This window comes from Babylonia areolata, chromosome 1 (assembly GCF_041734735.1).
Source record: "Babylonia areolata isolate BAREFJ2019XMU chromosome 1, ASM4173473v1, whole genome shotgun sequence".
NCBI classification, from domain to species: Eukaryota; Metazoa; Mollusca; class Gastropoda; order Neogastropoda; family Buccinidae; genus Babylonia; species Babylonia areolata.
Window position 1 is genome coordinate 68761718 of NC_134876.1, and position 17212 is coordinate 68778929.

The 17212-nt window shown below is 39.6% G+C and overlaps 1 protein-coding gene across 1 annotated transcript; it reads left to right on the plus strand.

The window, feature by feature from the left end:
- The first annotated feature begins 3943 nt into the window (after positions 1-3943).
- LOC143286349 (2',5'-phosphodiesterase 12-like) lies at positions 3944-16448 on the plus strand. The gene is made up of 6 exons (XM_076593893.1): positions 3944-4985; positions 6434-6573; positions 8244-8412; positions 9058-9346; positions 10701-10815; positions 12002-16448. Exons 1-6 carry the CDS (start codon positions 4138-4140, stop codon positions 12265-12267), a joined length of 1827 nt encoding a protein of 608 aa, XP_076450008.1. The 5' UTR covers positions 3944-4137; the 3' UTR covers positions 12268-16448.
- Positions 16449-17212: the final 764 nt, after the last annotated feature.

The following is a 17212-nucleotide window of genomic DNA, read 5'->3' on the forward strand; positions in this document are numbered from 1 at the left end:
ACAATCCAACTGCCAAAGTGGGGAAAGGGAACAAGGGTGTGGTAACTACAACGCTGAAGATTAACAACAGTGGAAGAAAACTGGCACCGGCAACACAAACAGCCGCTCACAATGTTGCTGCACCCTTACTACATTACAAGTGGGCGTGTGGTGGCTTGGACTTCATACGAGTTTTAGGTCAGCGGAAGTGTGGCGGTATATATCAAAGGCATGAATGGCAGCTGCAAACACCATTTCTGTCTTTGGTGGCTGAGAACAATGCTATCTACACTTTCGAACGAACACTGGGAGGGTAAAAATGGTCATGTACGTAAAAGCTCACTCGTGTACATACGAGTGAACGCCGTGGTTGTTGCAGCCAACGAACGAAGAAAAAGATCTGACACACCTGTGCCCTGGTCCACACAACCCAAAACATGGCAACACGGTCCGCCCACACGTACACTGGAAATTTCCATAGTTGGACATAATTATTTACACGTGGGAGAATTTATTAAGCTAATGTCATAGCATTTCATTACTTTAGTATCACAGATGTGACATCAGTGATGATAGTCTGATTTTTTAAAACTGACAACTTTAGACAGGTACAGGCAGCTTTCTAGGATTTGATAGGGAGCAGGGGCAATCAATATCCCTGCTTGACAACATATTTTGAGGGACTCGGGAGTCAGTCTTTCTGACAGGCTGATCTTGTTTTCAAATCAACTATTCATCAAACAACAACAACAAACAAACTAACATGAATTAAGGTAGTAACACAAAGATTATGCACATGTGAAAACAAGTGAGAATGACAACGACTGTCTTAGGTTGGCTTGATATTCGAAAACAACAGAAAACAACTAAAGCAACCAATCAAGATTTTCCTTGCATCCGATCTGTCATTCCCTCTTAATCTCGTCTTCAAACAAATAACTACTTTCCTCATGTCATTAATCTCCTTTAAATAGATAATTACTTTCCTCATACATTAATCTCACCCTGCATGAAACTGGAAAATAAAAATAGTGAGATACAAGCATGTAGGGAACAACACATTATGAGCAAATGTCAGTTCCACACGCCCCCACCCCACCCCCAAGACCCTCCTCCCACCCACCCACCTTTTTTTCTTTCTTTCTTTTTTTTTTTTCAAAGGCAAAGCTCTGTGTGGGAAAACAGCATCCTCCTCCTTCATACAAAAAGAAAGAATGTAGAAAATGTTGGAAGAAGACTGATGGGAAATGTGAGGTGAGAGAGAGCGGGTGGTGGGGGTGGGGGCGGAAGAGAGGAAAAAGTGTGTGTGTGTGGAGATAGATGCGGATAAATAGATAGACAGATATATATATATATATATATAGAGAGAGAGAGAGAGAGAGAGAGAGAGAGAGAACATGAAGGAAAAGGAGTGTAGATGCCATCCTGTGCCTCGAGCAAAGGGGAAGAGGGTTGTGGGGTGGACGGAAGGGGGATGAGGGAGGGGGGGGATGGAGGAGGGTAGGGGGTGTCAGAACAAGGCAGCACTGAAGGACAGGACAGCAGGAAGATGAACCAGATGAGACAACGACAGGAACAGCTAGGCAGAGGGAGTGGCTCAACCGGAAGGTGCCAACAGGAGCTGGGTGAACTTCAGTTGACATGCCCCTAGTGATAATGATACACACACATACACACGCATGCCGGCGCGCGTGCGCGCAGCTTGCACACACCTTACGCACTGACATACACTAGCACCGGCTGCACACACACACACACACACACACACACACACACACACACACACACTGGCACTGACGCACGCACGCACGCACGGCACACACTCAGTAACACATTGACTGACACTGACACACACACACACACACACACACTCACACTACACACACACACACACACACACACACACACACACACACATAATTATGGAGTTCAGTTTCAGTTTGTCCGCATTCATGGACTGATCGAGGCGTCACTGCGTTCGGAAAAACCCACTGTAGTCTACTCCACATCTGCTACTGAGGCTCTGAGATCACTGATGACGGATGCCTGATCCGGCAACGCGCTTTATCGATGATGAGGCCTTAAGTGCATATATATACTGTACTGACTCGTATATGTGACGGGGTGGTAAGGTGGTGTTGGAGAAGGTGAAGACAGGTAGAAGGTGTTGTGCAGAAGAGAGCTGCAGCCAGGCAAGGTAGACTCGGGAAGGCAGTGCGCTGGTTTTTCTTCTTTTATTCTCTCATTCTTCCAGACCAGGAGAGTTCTCTCTATGTCTGGCACTCGCTCACTCCTTATATTCTGTTCCGCCGAACCGCAAAGCCAGCGCCGCGAAGCGACTCACGAAACCGGCCCTCCGCGAGCCTTGAGGGGCCAAGCTTGTGTTTGTTTGACCAAATTTAGCGGCTTCTGACTTTCGGCTCGGGGAACTAACATAGACATATTATATATCACACAAAACTACAAGAGACGAGCATTTTCTTAAGCTAAACCATTTTCTACAAAAATAATGTAGTTAAAAACTGTAAATAAAAAGAGTCACTGAATGAACGAGCTTTTAACGAGTTCATGTATCATTTTTGTACATTACAACAATTAATACGTCGCGATATGTAATATAATTGTAACAATTAAGTAACTGAATATCCTGAATTTCCAACTATATAAAAATCATCTATAAAATCTGCTTCTAGAGTAAAAATATTTTACATAAAAATTCAAGAGAAAACTCAACGGACAGCCCCCGTGTCGGCACCGCTTGGCGGTGCTTTTGGCACTTGTGATCGACAATGAAATACTTCGTTTAAACCAACTACAACACAATTATACATGCACGATACTAATCAGATTGATAACAGAAATGCAAACATCTGCAAGACACGCTATAAAAATGTCTAGGTATTGTAAAAACGTATTTTGCTCAAATCGGCACTGACGAATTCCAATGGCTTGAAGAAGAGACAGTTTTGTGGCGCCGAAATGCCGTGAGACATTTCGTACCATCGCATGCCTATAACTTAGGTGTACACGGAAAGCAGTACACGAGAAGAAGGCTTAATCATTTACATTTTAATGCACATTCTAAATTCCACGGCAACTATATCGATTTATAGAAAACGAAGGTATTTTGTATGTTTCAACTGAGTCGATTTCGAAGATCGCGCCAAAACTCATTCACATAAATATTAGTTTAAAAAAGTTATAGGCTTTCTGGCCAAATGATATCATTACAGTTGAGAAGTATGATCGTTCTGAAGTTCCATAACACAAAACTATAATCTCATCTATAAGGAAGTGTTTATAATTTAACAAATTGATGAAAATCATCATACGGTTCCCTGTAAAGGGAGATAACTTGTGACCGATTTACAACTTCCTTGGTAACCTTCGGCGAGTCACAAAAATCGTCTGCTAAGCTGGCCCAACGAAGATCGTAGCCAACCCGGCTACATATATATTTTGTGTAACTATCAGAGTTGATTTTTCGTATATAATTTGCCGGGCCCGGCACAGGACAACGCTTTTACCATGGTTGCCTTGGGTTCTGCCGTTTCAGCGCAGCGCCGAGTGTGTGCAGCTCACCGGTGACGAGACGACATGTAGACAGACAAACACACAGACAAGACAGACAGACAGACACACACACACACACACACACACACACACACACACTGTGGCACATACACACACACCGGCCGCACGCACGGCACACACTGACACACACCGACACACAGAGGCTCACTGCGGACACTCAGACACACACACACACTGACACACATACACGCACACACACACACACACACACACACACACACACACACACACACACACACAGGGATAGGAGGGGGGATGGGAGTGTCTAGTGAAGGAGCAAAGTGGATCAGAAATGCCAAGGCGAACGAGAGTTTTGTCCGCATTTCCGGTCGAAAGATATTTTAGGGAAGCGGATGACATTGATTTGTATTTGTCACTTTCGGTCGATAGACTGATTCCCCCATTGTTTTGTTTCGTGAACACAAATGTCACATAACTTGACACAAACAAATTATTAAACAGAAATGTAAGAGATAACTGGTTACCCTTTGGATCCGGGTTCGTTGTCAGCTCTTTTAACAAAAAGGAATATTTTTCGTAACAACCTGTCAACTTCCTGTCCTCATGTGGATTCATCGAGGATTGCGATTTGTAGTTGCAAACGTTTTGAGTGCGAGACATAAACATTTTCTTGAGAAAAGAATGGCTTCAGCGTATGTGCGATGTATTCCTGGGGACGAAAAGATGCAGATTACAGTAGAATACTGTCACGAAGGAAGTACTACGAGGGCCTACAATCTTGACCGCAAGCAGTTGGAAGATGTTGGCACTGCAATAAATCGATTGAAAACTAATCTAGCAAAAAGTCTGTTTAAAAAGAAGAAAAAGAAAAAGAACATAGCAGCCAACAGCAATATAAACGATACTAGCAGAGAAGAAGACGCAGAAAATAATTTGAATGTTCTGATCGTGAATATCAGTGGGCGGAAAGTCGATGAGACCATACCCAACAGAGTGGCATGGGCAGAGGGAAACAGGCTCAGAATTGGAAATACAGACATCCCCATCACTGTCAATGCCCCTACAGTAAAGCTTCTACCCCTGCCAACATCGATTATGGCAGGCTTTCCCATATTCCCGAGATTTGAACTTGAGTTTGCAGATCTGCAGCACTGTGTGTTTTCATGGGAAAAGGTGGAGTCCTCTCCAAAGGAAGAAGTTCTGGGTGCTGAAGGTGGAGAAGCTAGTCAGGAGAATAACTGTGATATGGTTTCTTCTAGGTGCTTGGATCAAATCTACACACCAACAACAGCAGATATTGGTATGCGTTTGAAACTTGCTTGTGTGCCAGGCAGGAATGGAAGAACTGGGAGAGAAGACTTTGTTGTATCAGAAGAAGTGAAGCCAGGACCTGGTGTATGCCCCTTTGAAACAAGACACTTGTATACACCAACAAGAACAGATGATGAACAGTAGGTTTGGTTGGCTGGATACATAATTTAATTAATTTAGTTTTACTTTTATAGTGTTCTGAGTAAAAATGGAAGTATGTTTTTATTTCTGTTGGTGGGACAGTCACCCCAGTTCAGTTTCAGTAAAATTTATAAACTGGAATCCAAGATACCATTAGCAGACCTCTTGATACATTTTGCTGTGTGAATTGTCATCTCATATTGCAAATCTGGTTAGCTGCGTATGAAGAACTCTCTCTCTCTCTCTCTCTCTCTCTCTCTCTCTCTCTCTCTCTCTCTCTCTCTCACACACACACACACATACACATGATCACACACACACACACACACACACACACACACACACACACACACTCAGAATCAGTGACATTGGTTGTGTGAGATCTTTACCTGTGTAGAAAGAACTGACAAAGGCACTGATTTAGAATTCTTGCAAGTCCTATCTCCTTGACACCTGCTTTTATGTTTAAAAAAATAATATCAGTTATAGGCCATCCAAACAGTCCAAACAAACACACACACACACACACATACACACACACACACACACACACACACACACACACACATGTATAAAATATCATGTCTGAGCTGTTTCTGTCACTGAGTCGGTCAGTCTGTTTCATCTCTCTCACACACACACAAACACATTAATTGCATCATCTTCAAGGTCAAATGAAAATGACCAGGTCATCCAAAATATATTGAACTACCAGTTGCATCACTTTGGATGACAGTAGGCCTGATGACTATTGACCTTGACATGGGTGAACTTGGTAGCTATTTTAGTATTTGACTCAGGACATATGATCTGACATCAGAAACTTTGTACAGCCAAGACAGTGGTCCCAGTCAATGGGTTTATACAACTTTGCAGGCTTTACGGATAATTATGTACAGTAATGATGATGAGAGATGCTCTTTCTTGTCTGATGATTGGTTAGAGCACCAAGGTGATGACAATGACAGTGACGAAACTGACAGCATATTCAACACTTCTGACTTTGTCTTGGCCATCTGTCCAGTCACTGAATCATATATCAATTTTGAGCAGGTGACAATGACTGACTGTAAGGGTTTAGTACTTTCGTATAATTTGAGAAGATTGGGAGGAGAGAGAGTTGAGAGGTGTAAGACAATAGGTTGAAGACCAGACTGAGGACATGGGAAAGGGGTATGACATTATATGCATACTGATCCACATACATGGACACTAAAAAATAAAAATAAAAATAAAAAAAGAAAGAAAAAAAAAAGAAGCCATACATGTGCATGTTCACAAACAATTTTGCATAAATACACAGTAGCACACAGAATATTCATGCAGATCAGAGCATATAAATTTTAAAAGAATTTTGTCCAAACTAGGGATTGATCATTTAACATTACATGCTGTGTAAAAAAAAAAAAAAAAAAAAAAAAAAAAAAAAAAGTATTTTCTGTTTTAGTTTCAGAGTGGTGAGTTACAACCTGCTGGCAGACACCTACTCAGATTCAGATTTTGCAAGAGATGTCTTATTTTCTTACTGCCCACCATATGCCTTGGACATGGACTACCGTAGACAGCTGCTTCTGAAAGAAATCACAGGTTTGGCAGTGTATCATGTATTTGGATGAAAATGTGTGTGTGTGTGTGTGTGTGTGTGTGTGTGCGTGCATGCATACACACATTATTGAAGGAAAGCTTGAACATAACTGAAACAGGGTGTTATTATGATGGTTATAGATAATCTGTTACTAATTAGAAGTTAATAGAACTGATAGAAGAAACAGACTGATTCGATGAATGAATAAGAATTGAAAAGTTCTTTTGTTTTCTATATTGATATAATGAATAATTGAAATTGTGCTGCATGGCAGTATGCTTGAAAGAACTTTATAATATATATATATATGAATATGTATGTATGTATATCTATAATCTATCTACCTGTCTCTCTCTCTCTCTCTCTCTCTCTCTCTCTCTCTATATATATATATATATATATATATATATATATTTATACAGTGATAAGAAACTCCAGGAAGAGCTGGATAGTGCAAGGTCTTCAGAGAAGAAGTCCCCCACAGTCAAGTGTTTCAGCCCTTGACTCCTTCCACTCTTAGGGGGCTGGGCCGCACTCAGGTCATGACTCCTGGATGCCCTTATATTGCTGCTTTTTTCCTCCCTGGTCCTTTGCAGGTTTGAACCCGCACCTCCAGGATGGATGCCACTTCAGGACTGAGTCACCTTTTCTGGCAGACGTTCTAACCACTGAGCCATCATACGCCTAGTTTTAGTTGGGAAAATAATTCCTTATGAAGTTTACTTTCATTCCTCCTCGACCAGATCCAGCAGGAATTCTTTTCTGCTGCTTCAACCATTGCCTTGAGAACCCTTGTCAGACAAGTGAGTGAGTGAGTTGTCCTCTCTCTGTCAGAAATCAGCAGCTGTTTCATGAGGTTGTAGGCAGATGCATTCACAGACCCTCTTGCACCAATCTCTATGCCGAGGACTTTGGCATGGAAGCCAGATTCTCTAAATGAGAATACTTCTTGGTCTTGGCTTCCTCCATTCTGCTTTTGTATGGCACAGTGAGCTCAGTCAGAATCACTTGTTTATTGCCTTGGACTGTTGGAGTGGAGTACTATGTCAGGTCTCATGCCGCTTTTGCTGATGATTTCAGGGTGTTTCTTCCCCTCTGGAAGGTCAACTGTGCGTTCCCAACCTTTGGCACCATCAAGCAGCCCACGTATCCATGCTTATATATACATTTATATACATACTAGTTCAATTTTATATATTCATTAATTTTTTTGTTTTTATATATATGTTATTTAGAATATATTCTAAAATACTGTTCTGAAATATATATGTATATTATATTCTAAAATATCCTGATGTAATAATAATTGGCTTGTATGCCAGAATTCCAAAAGAAATGCTTACCCATGGTACTGATGTACAGCACTCGTCTGTAAATTCTCTCTCTCTCTCTCTCTCTCTCTCTCTCTCTCTCTCTCTCTCTCTCTATATATATATATATATATATATATATATATATGTGAAAGTTGAAACACAATGTCCTGTATCATGTGTTTTTTGTTTTTTTATTTGAAGCTGAACAGATTTTTTTTTTCAGGTAGAAGTGCATCACAAGTTGATTGAAAATTGACTTTAATATTAGTTTTAGACATATTGCTATGTTAAGAAATTGGAGAAGTGGAACAAATATTCTTTGTACTTAAAAAAAATGTTTTCTTCTTTCACTGTTTCAGGATATAATGCAGACATTTTGTGTTTGCAAGAAGTGGACCGCAAGTTGTTTGAAAACGAGTTGTTGCCCTCCCTTGATCTTCTTGACTTCACCGGATCATTGAGGATCAAGGGACAGCAAGGACAGGGGTGCGAAGGAGTGGCCATGTTTGTCCGCAGAGACAAGTTCAGGTGATGTTTTTGGTTGGCATTTATGTGCTTAAATTTTTGTCTAGTATCAGTAGAGATCTGTGAGTGACTCCCTCTGTTTCTGTCTTTGAGTCTGTCTCTCTGAGTCTGTCTCTCACATGCATACAATGTGACACAGATACCTACATAGTGACACACACAGTGACCCACTCACACATGCATGCACACATTCATGTACAACACAATGCAACACAGCACAACTCCACACCACATCACACCACACTACACCACACCACACCACACCACACCACATCATTAAGCTCCAGACAGCTCCAGAGAGAGAGAGAGAGGACTCATTTTACTTCCGTTACCTCAAATGTTCAAGAAAATTTCCTTTTCCACCTACATAACAGTGCAGATTTTGTCTTGGCTAATGTCAAAATTGTCTGTGTTTCCTTGTAAATCTTTGAAGCTGATTCTTTTCATTCTTGGTGAAACTGCTGATTTGGTGTTTCCCTTGTTTTTTTGTTTTTTTTAATAAATACTAGACCTTAAGCATGCTAGCTGTATTTCATTGATGAGTTATTTTGTTTGCATAATACTGTTCAGTGATGTAAAATCTTTTATTAATACAGAACGATGTCTCCTTACATGTTTCTGAAGGTGGTTGTTAATGCCTTGTTACAGGATTGTCAGCCAGGAAGACATGAACCTGACAGAGATGTTGCTTACTGACCCAGCATGCTCGGATCTGCAGGCGGCAGTGCGCCGTCTTCCGGCATTGCTGACCAGTATGGAAGAGCGTAGCACAGTGCTGCAGACAATGGTGGTGGAGTCCACGAAGCAGCGGGGGCGTTACCTTTGCCTGGCCAACACCCACCTCTACTTTCATCCCAAGGCTGGGCACATGCGTCTCTTGCAGGGTGCCACTTGTCTGCGGCATATACAGGCCGTCTGTCTGCCCTATCAACAGCAGGTAGACTGGTTGCTTATTATTATTATTGAATTGCTTAAGTGCAAGAGCAGTGGGATATGTTGTTTTTTTAAAAAATCATTTTGGGGAGTTGTGCTTGTTGAATACAATGTGAATATGAATGTTGTGTGTGTGTTTGTGTGCATGTGCATTCAGTTGATGTACAGTTGTTTGGGTGCATGAAAGTTTTAAAAGATTTTTTTTATTTTTTATCTGAGGCAGCAGTTTGTCTTCATTTTTGTAGTGGTTCAGTATTTGAAACTGTACAAGGTCACATACCACTAGAAGAATACTGAAGTTTAGAAAACAGAACTTTTTTGCAGGTTGTAAAGCCTACAGCACCAGCATTGTAACCATTTTCAGTTCTGGCTAGGTTGCACCTGCTGTGGCTGGGTCCAAGTTATTAGATTATTCAGCTGAATCATGTCTAGATCATGGGAATACGTAAATGTGTTATAGATACTGCATCTGATAACATGAAGGCATATAAACTGGCACTTCAGCACTGTCCATAGATCCATTGAAAATGTTGATGCAGTGAACTCTACTATGCTTTTTCCTCAAAATGAGTGTATGTGGCTCAGAGGGAAAGGTGATACTTCACTCCTTCACAGAAACTTGCAGACAAGCACAGATATGCACACATAGATGCATAATTTTACTGCACGAGTATACATTTCCATATATCAACAAATCCACATTTATGCATTGTCATTTAGACATGTGCGGAGTTTATGCACTGTTATATGTATGCAATCACTATGAGTAAGAGAGAAAGAGAACTTGATGAGTTAATGAACACCAGATCATCTAAAAGTTTTTAGAATCATTTTCTTGTGTTAGATCAAGTTTATGTATTTCATTTTGCAAAATCATTTATTTGCTTTTTTGTGTTGCAGTACATATTCGTGCGTGTAAAACATCCCACGGCAACAAAAGGGTTGTCCCTAGCAAATTTATTTCTGCAGAAAAATCCGCTTTGAAAGAAAAACAAATCCACTTGTGGACAGAATTGCATACGGAAAAAAAAAGTATGGCACTCTTACTGTAGTGACTCTTTCTCCCTGGTAGAGCATCCCAAATTTCACACAGATTAATCTGTTGTGACAAAAGAGTAATCCAATAGAATACAATAGAATACAATGCAATAGAATACAATAGAATACAATACAGTACAACACAGTAAAACATAGTACAACACAGTAAAAAATAATACAATACATTCCTCTCAAACTTTGTGTGTGTGTGTATATATATATATATATATATATATATATATATATATATATATATATATATATATATATATATATATATATTATGTGCAGATGGAAATATATCTTGTGTGTGTGTGCAGGGCAAAACCATTTCTGTAGTGTTTTGTGGGGACTTCAACAGTACCCCCAACCGTGGCATAGTTCAGCTGATGACTCAAAAACATGTTCCCCAAGACTATCTGGATTGGAATGATGGTAAGAGAACTACAGACTGTACTCCTTTACTGTGTTTTGTGTTCCAGTTTTATCATTCTTAAAATGAAAAAAAAGGGAAAAACGTATTGGCTGTTCGAAGGATGATCATATTTTTGTGCCATTATTAATTACCAGCTTCTCTCTGCCTTTACCTCTTTGTTCATGTCTCTTTCGTTATCAAGTAAAATCAAATGTGCTGTAAATTCCAGTTATTTTTGATATAACAATGTGCCGTGTGAAAAACATTGTATGTAAAAATCAACATTAGTTTACAGGATGAACAATAATTATTATGTGCTGGAGAGATTTTAGAGTGAAAATCAGAAACAGATTTTAGTTTTATACTTTTGTGCTTGAATTTTTTTTTTTCTTATTACCATTGTTGATCCTCTAAGTCTTGCTACTGTCATACTTTTCAAATGATGCAACTGTGTCAAATAAATAAAGCAAAGGCTACATCTGGTATGATATTGAGAGCATGTAGACATGGATTAAAGAAAAAGTGACTGAAGTTTCATTTTGAATTGAAACAAAGAAGGTTTGTGTCATTCTTCAGGTGGTGTCAGTACTGCTTAATGAATGTTTAGCAACTCCTGTCCACCACTTTTTGTTCACTGTTGGCGCTCCTTGTATGTTTTTTTCCCAAGCTGTTACTTTGTCATAGGAGTCTGTAGGCTCTAACAACATGCAAGATTGCAAGATTGTCATACATTTTTGCCAAAAATAGTGCGGTTTTCATTTGCATCAGATCATGGCTTCTGAAGTGAAAAGAAAAAGAAGAGTTTGCATGCAAAGCTTTTTGAAATGCATTTTTCATTTTAAAACGGCGAAAAAAAAAAAAGCTTCTGCAGAACGTGTTGATGTGTCCTTGGGAAAGGCACTTTACTCTGGTTTTCCTCAATCTGCCCTGGTCTGAATGGGTACCTGACTTCAGCTGGGGAAGGTTAAAGCAGTTGAAGCCGAAGGAGAGGATTGGGCCCTGCCTTCCTAAGCTGAGCCCTAGACACAGTGACTATGAATTCACTACCCTGATGACTAAAAGAGGCTATGGAACCGTTAACCTTAAAGGATTTACATACAGAGCCAGGTATATCACTATTACCTGCCTTTCGTCTTCTTCTTCTTCTCTTGTGTGCATGCCTATGAAGCAGTGTGACTGATTGATTCCTGTTTATTAAACATGCAGGCGGTGAAAAGGAAAGGATCGAAGGGTTGGAGCTGCGGCACGACATGGACCTGAAGAGCGCTTGCGGTTTCGTGGACTACACCAACTTCACGCCCAACTTCCACGGCATGCTGGACTACATCTTCGTCGATGCCAAGACGCTGGCTGTCCAGCAGGTGGTACCCATGCCCACACATGAGGAGGTCACTCTCCACTCCGGTCTTCCAAGTGTTGTCTTCCCTTCTGACCACATAGCCCAGGTGTGCGACCTGACGTGGAAAATGTGACGGGGGTGGGTGGGTGGGAGGACAGGAATGTGGAGATATTACCTGCTGCTGCTGCTTCTGTTCTGTCAGAAGCAGCTTCTTTTCAATACAAGTGCTTTTTTTTTGCGAAAAGTGTGTTGTTATTTGGTGGGTGTTTTTACCTTTGAAGGCATGCGCTTGGGACGCTTGGGGAAGAGCTTGTTTGTGATGATTACTCTGTCTTCTTCTTCTTCTTGGTCTTTTTTGGCAATCAGTATAATCAGAAAGTGTCATTAGAAAGTACAGGGTGAAGCCTCTGTTTGTGTGTATGTGTGTGTGTGAGTGTGATTGTATTTATGAATAGGTGGCTGGGATACATGTCAATGTGTGGGTATTGCAGATAAATCTGAACTTTAAAAAGAAAAAAAAAAAAGGGAGAAAAAAAATGGAAGAAGGATAGAACAACATGTTGACACAACTGACAAGAGAAAGTGAGAATTGTTTGTGATTATGAGCAGTGTCACGTATGTCTAAAAAGGGTTAATATCCAGCTTTTGGAAGATCATTACAGTTTGTTTTTTTTCCTTTGTTACTAGGATATGCAAAATGTGCAGACTTTTTATCTGTTGCTATAGTTATGAACAATAAATAAACAGAAAGGTGGATATGCAGGTTGGTGGATGGATGGATTGATAGGCATCCAGGAAGGCATTTTGAAATGTTAAACAGACAGATCAGAATGTAAGGCAGTAACTAAGCATATCAAACTGAAAAGAAACAAGCAAGTAATGCAGAACTACTGTGCTATGATATGGGTAATATTGGATCTATAACCACAACTACAAAATTGAAGCCTTTGGATGTATGTAAAGTTCTGTCAAAGCTGTGTTAATTTTTAGTGCAGCTTGTGTCTTATTTTGGTTTGTCATTGAGTTTAGGTACTTTTGGAATGAATATTTTGAGGAGTTGCACATACCTATTACAAATGTGTGTTTATTACTGTGTGTGTGTGTGTATGTGTGTTAGAGAGAGAGAGAGAGAGAGGGAGAGAGACTGACAGAGTAAGAGTATGTGACTTTATACATTTCATGCTGGAATAATTGGGAAATCATAGAAAAGTTTCAGTGAGTCAGAAACACAGACTAGAGTAATGTTGAACAAGTGAGGAAACATCCAGGCAATTTAACGCTTTGAACAGTGGATCAGCACAGAAGTGAGAGATGATTCTCTTTTCAGCTGTTCCAGATGTGCTATTATGTAATGAAAAAAATCAATGGTGTTAGCATGAGATGTAGAATTATGATTGCTATTTAGCTTTTTCAGATACGTTTGCCAAAAAAATCTTACTATTATATATACAAATAATCTTATTATTGCAAGATGTGAACTTGTTACAATGGAAAGCGTGCTTAGTCTCTGTGCTCAACATCTGTTTGTTTTCATTTCTTTCACCTGTCATACTGTTAAAGGCGCTGTTTGTTTGCTTAAACTGTCTATAAAAACAAAAAAATATTTGAGGTGTAATATGTGACCTTCCATTGTTGTTTTTACTTTGATAGCAAGCGTTCATAACTGAAATGAGAGGAGCAATACAACAGGCACTCAGATTGACCAGTCTTGACTTTGGACCTGTGCTCTGTTTCACATTTCCTGTGGATTGCTGGAATACACCCAGTTCACTCTGAACTACAGATGGCATAACTACGTCTATAGTTTATTATGTTCACAGTCTGTTGATTTTTTTTTTTTTATAAATTGATATTTAGCTTATGGAAAAGAATGTTGCTGAGACTCCTTATAAATATATAGAAGAAAATGATTGAACACTGATCGTGTGCCATGAAAATCTTAAAAACAACTAAAAAACCCAAAGGAATTTGGCCATAATTATAAAGCCTTACAAATCTGAACCCCCAAAATGTGTTACTGTTTATCATGTGTAGAATGAAGAAAAATGAAACTTGAGAACAGAAGCATTGTAACTGGATGAAATGATATTCAAGAACATACACATCACACCTCTCATTCTGTACACATCACACCCACACATGTGTACATACATTGTTTGTTTTTTTTTTTATCTGTGTAGAAGATGAAGTTCAGCATGAAAGTAAAATCTGTTTTCATCACTGGCGCTAATGATTTTTTCTTTACTTTCTTGATGCTTTGTATAAAAAGAGCGTGTTGTTATGAAAAGATAATCTCAGATATATGTATAAAGGACATAAATCATAGGCTTATGCAGACTCTGAATTTAAATTATTGTCTGAATATGTCTGTTTCCAAAATATTTGTTAAGAATCTGGTTCCATTTTAGGAACTTTTTTTTTGTGTTTGTTTTTCATTTCATGACAGAAGCACTGTGGTTTTGGTGGGTTTTGTGTATTTGTTTTACTTTGAAATGATTAGAACTAAACAGCAACAACTCAACAGTTCACCTTGCCCTACAACACAAAGGATGCCAAGTGAGCCCCCCCATCCCCCATGACCCCCCCCCCAGGCCCCCCGGCCCCACACCTAAATCTCAGTGTAGACCCTCCAAAGATTTTCCCTTCCTTTCTTTGTAGAACCCCATGGTTGTATCCCTGTCAAGAGGTCAGGTGCAGAGTTCAGGCAGTCCTGGAGAGGTCACAAACACTGAAATGTGTCTGTCACAGACATTGAGTTGTGTGTACCCACTGAGGAGGGAATGGTAGATTCCGTCGTACAGTTTGGCTCTCAGGCTGTTGCACTGGAGAACAAAACTGAAGGCACAGCAAATGTAGGGTGGAACATGTGGCTCCCAGTCCACTCTGACAATTCCCCAAGCCAGCAACTGCCACATCCTTGTGAAAATGAATCCAGAAAGAGTCTTTTGATCTTTTTTTTTCTACTTAAGTCACAACTTCACAATCCAGGGAAAGAATAAGGAATATTTATCCTTTCTTTTCCAAGTATAAGAAAATAAATGAAAAAAGTTGGGTGTGTTGCAGAATTACTTGCAGTAATTATTAAGTAAAAAAAAAAATCTAAGGGAGATATGTTCAGTTTCTTTTCATGGCAGTGCATAGTCATGACTGAAGAGTGATATGTTGACTTGAATATCAGTGTCTTATTTGATCTGATTTTCATCCTCTTCCGGGTGGCACATGCTGCTGTCACCCGAGATCTCCACTGCTGCTGGCTTTCCCCCCCAGGTACGTTCAGCTCCAGTTCTTTTTCAGCCGTTCTGTGCTGTGTCTCTGTTGATCTTCCATGCACTCTTTTCCCATCTTGTTACTCTTGGAAGTAAGTTGATCTGGTGGCATTCTAACTAAGGACGTATGCCATCCAGCTTGAATATGACTGTCTCCAGCACAAGGAAAAAGAGCCTTAATGCCAGAATTTTCATTGGTCAGCAGCTGTTGAATGACCTAGCAAGTCTTGAAGGGAGCCTGACTGCACAACTAGGAGACAGGGCCAAGGATTGCACTGTGCAGAACATGCAACAACAAACCTGTTGAGAGCGCCTTTGTGCTGCTGTCTGCATTGCGGTTACACTCAATTTCCCTTCCCCCTTCCCTGTACCCCCCACCACAATCTCCTCACCCCCCAACCTTCTCACCCACCATACAGCAACAAAATGCAATGTATGTTATAAACAAACGCACAGAGAGAACCAAATTTGATGTAGAAATTTAAGGAAATAGAAAGAAAAAGACTTACTGAGATATTCGCATGTATTTTGTGATGTAAGAGTTGCTTTCTAAATTTGATCATGTACAAACAACTGCTTATGCTGTTCAGTCAACCTTGCTGTTTGTTTGAAAATTGTTTATGCTTCATGCATTTACTACTTGTTATATCATATTTTTCTTTGTTGAAGTGGTATTTGTTATGAAAGAAAAAAAATCACACGCACATTTAGTTTCATATTTGAGTCAATGGGTTGCCATTGGTCAGATATAGCATACTTTTCTTTTCTCTTTTTTTTTTTTTGCTGGATTGTTGAATTACTTTAAACGGTCTTCATTCTGTCATAAAAATGCTGCTTAATGGCTTGTTGGTCTTTATTTTTCAGGTTATTTTACTGTTTATTGCCAAATTTTACATGTTGAAAAACTACAAAACGTACCATATATTATACGTACATATACTTGTTGTTGCTAATTTATATGCGTCAAAGAGGTGGAGAATGAAGTCCCTGGTCTGACATGATCAGATGCATATAAATGCTTGAAATAATAATTTCTTGTAGTAATTTTTGTTCTGATAATTGTTTCTTTTTTTGTGTGTGTGAAAGATATGTATGTATGCAAGACAAGGTGGGGGAATATAAAGACATAGAAACACACACACACACACACACACACACACACACACACACACACACACACATGCTATCCCCATATTTAGAGAAGAAATAGATATAATTGGTAGTGGACATAAACATGAAATACCTGCAGATGAACTCCCATGGCGATATTGGTTAAATTTGGCTTTAAAATCGATACTCACTTTAGATGATATAAATGTTAGGTGTACTCACATCCCAGGAAAATCTGAAGACGGAGACCTATCAAACACTTCACAGACATCACGAATGACAACATTTAAGGTGAACAGTAAAAATGACAACTTTAATGTTGGGTGCATGTGATTTGAATTCACAACATTATGAATGAGAGCTTGGCGCTCTACCAACAGAGCTAACCAGGCACCCAGGGGTTGCTGGGTAATTCTTTCAGTTATAAATAGTATCAACCACCAGGAAATAAAGAATTTCACTTGATACAGTAAGTATAGTAGCCAAATTAGGAGAACACAAAGGATCTCCTGTTTTTTTGTTCAGAGAATACAATAGAATATGTCTTTATTACCATGTGTACAAGGGTCACAAGGAATATTGGGGGGTGGGGGGGAGGGATAGTACATAACAAGGTACGAACATAGATAAAAAATCATACACAGATACAGTAGAAATTAGGATATATACAAGTGCATATTAATAAAAAAAACAACAAAAAAC

What these genes read in the sequence shown, in the direction of transcription:
- LOC143286349 (XM_076593893.1), top strand. Translation starts at nt 4,138, where the DNA reads ATGTGGATTCATCGAGGATTGCGATTTGTAGTTGCAAACGTTTTGAGT. An exon ending in ACAAGAACAGATGATGAACA is followed by an intron (nt 4,986 to 6,433) that starts GTAGGTTTGGTT and finishes TTTCTGTTTTAG; the next exon opens with TTTCAGAGTGGTGAGTTACA. An exon ending in GTCCGCAGAGACAAGTTCAG is followed by an intron (nt 8,413 to 9,057) that starts GTGATGTTTTTG and finishes GCCTTGTTACAG; the next exon opens with GATTGTCAGCCAGGAAGACA.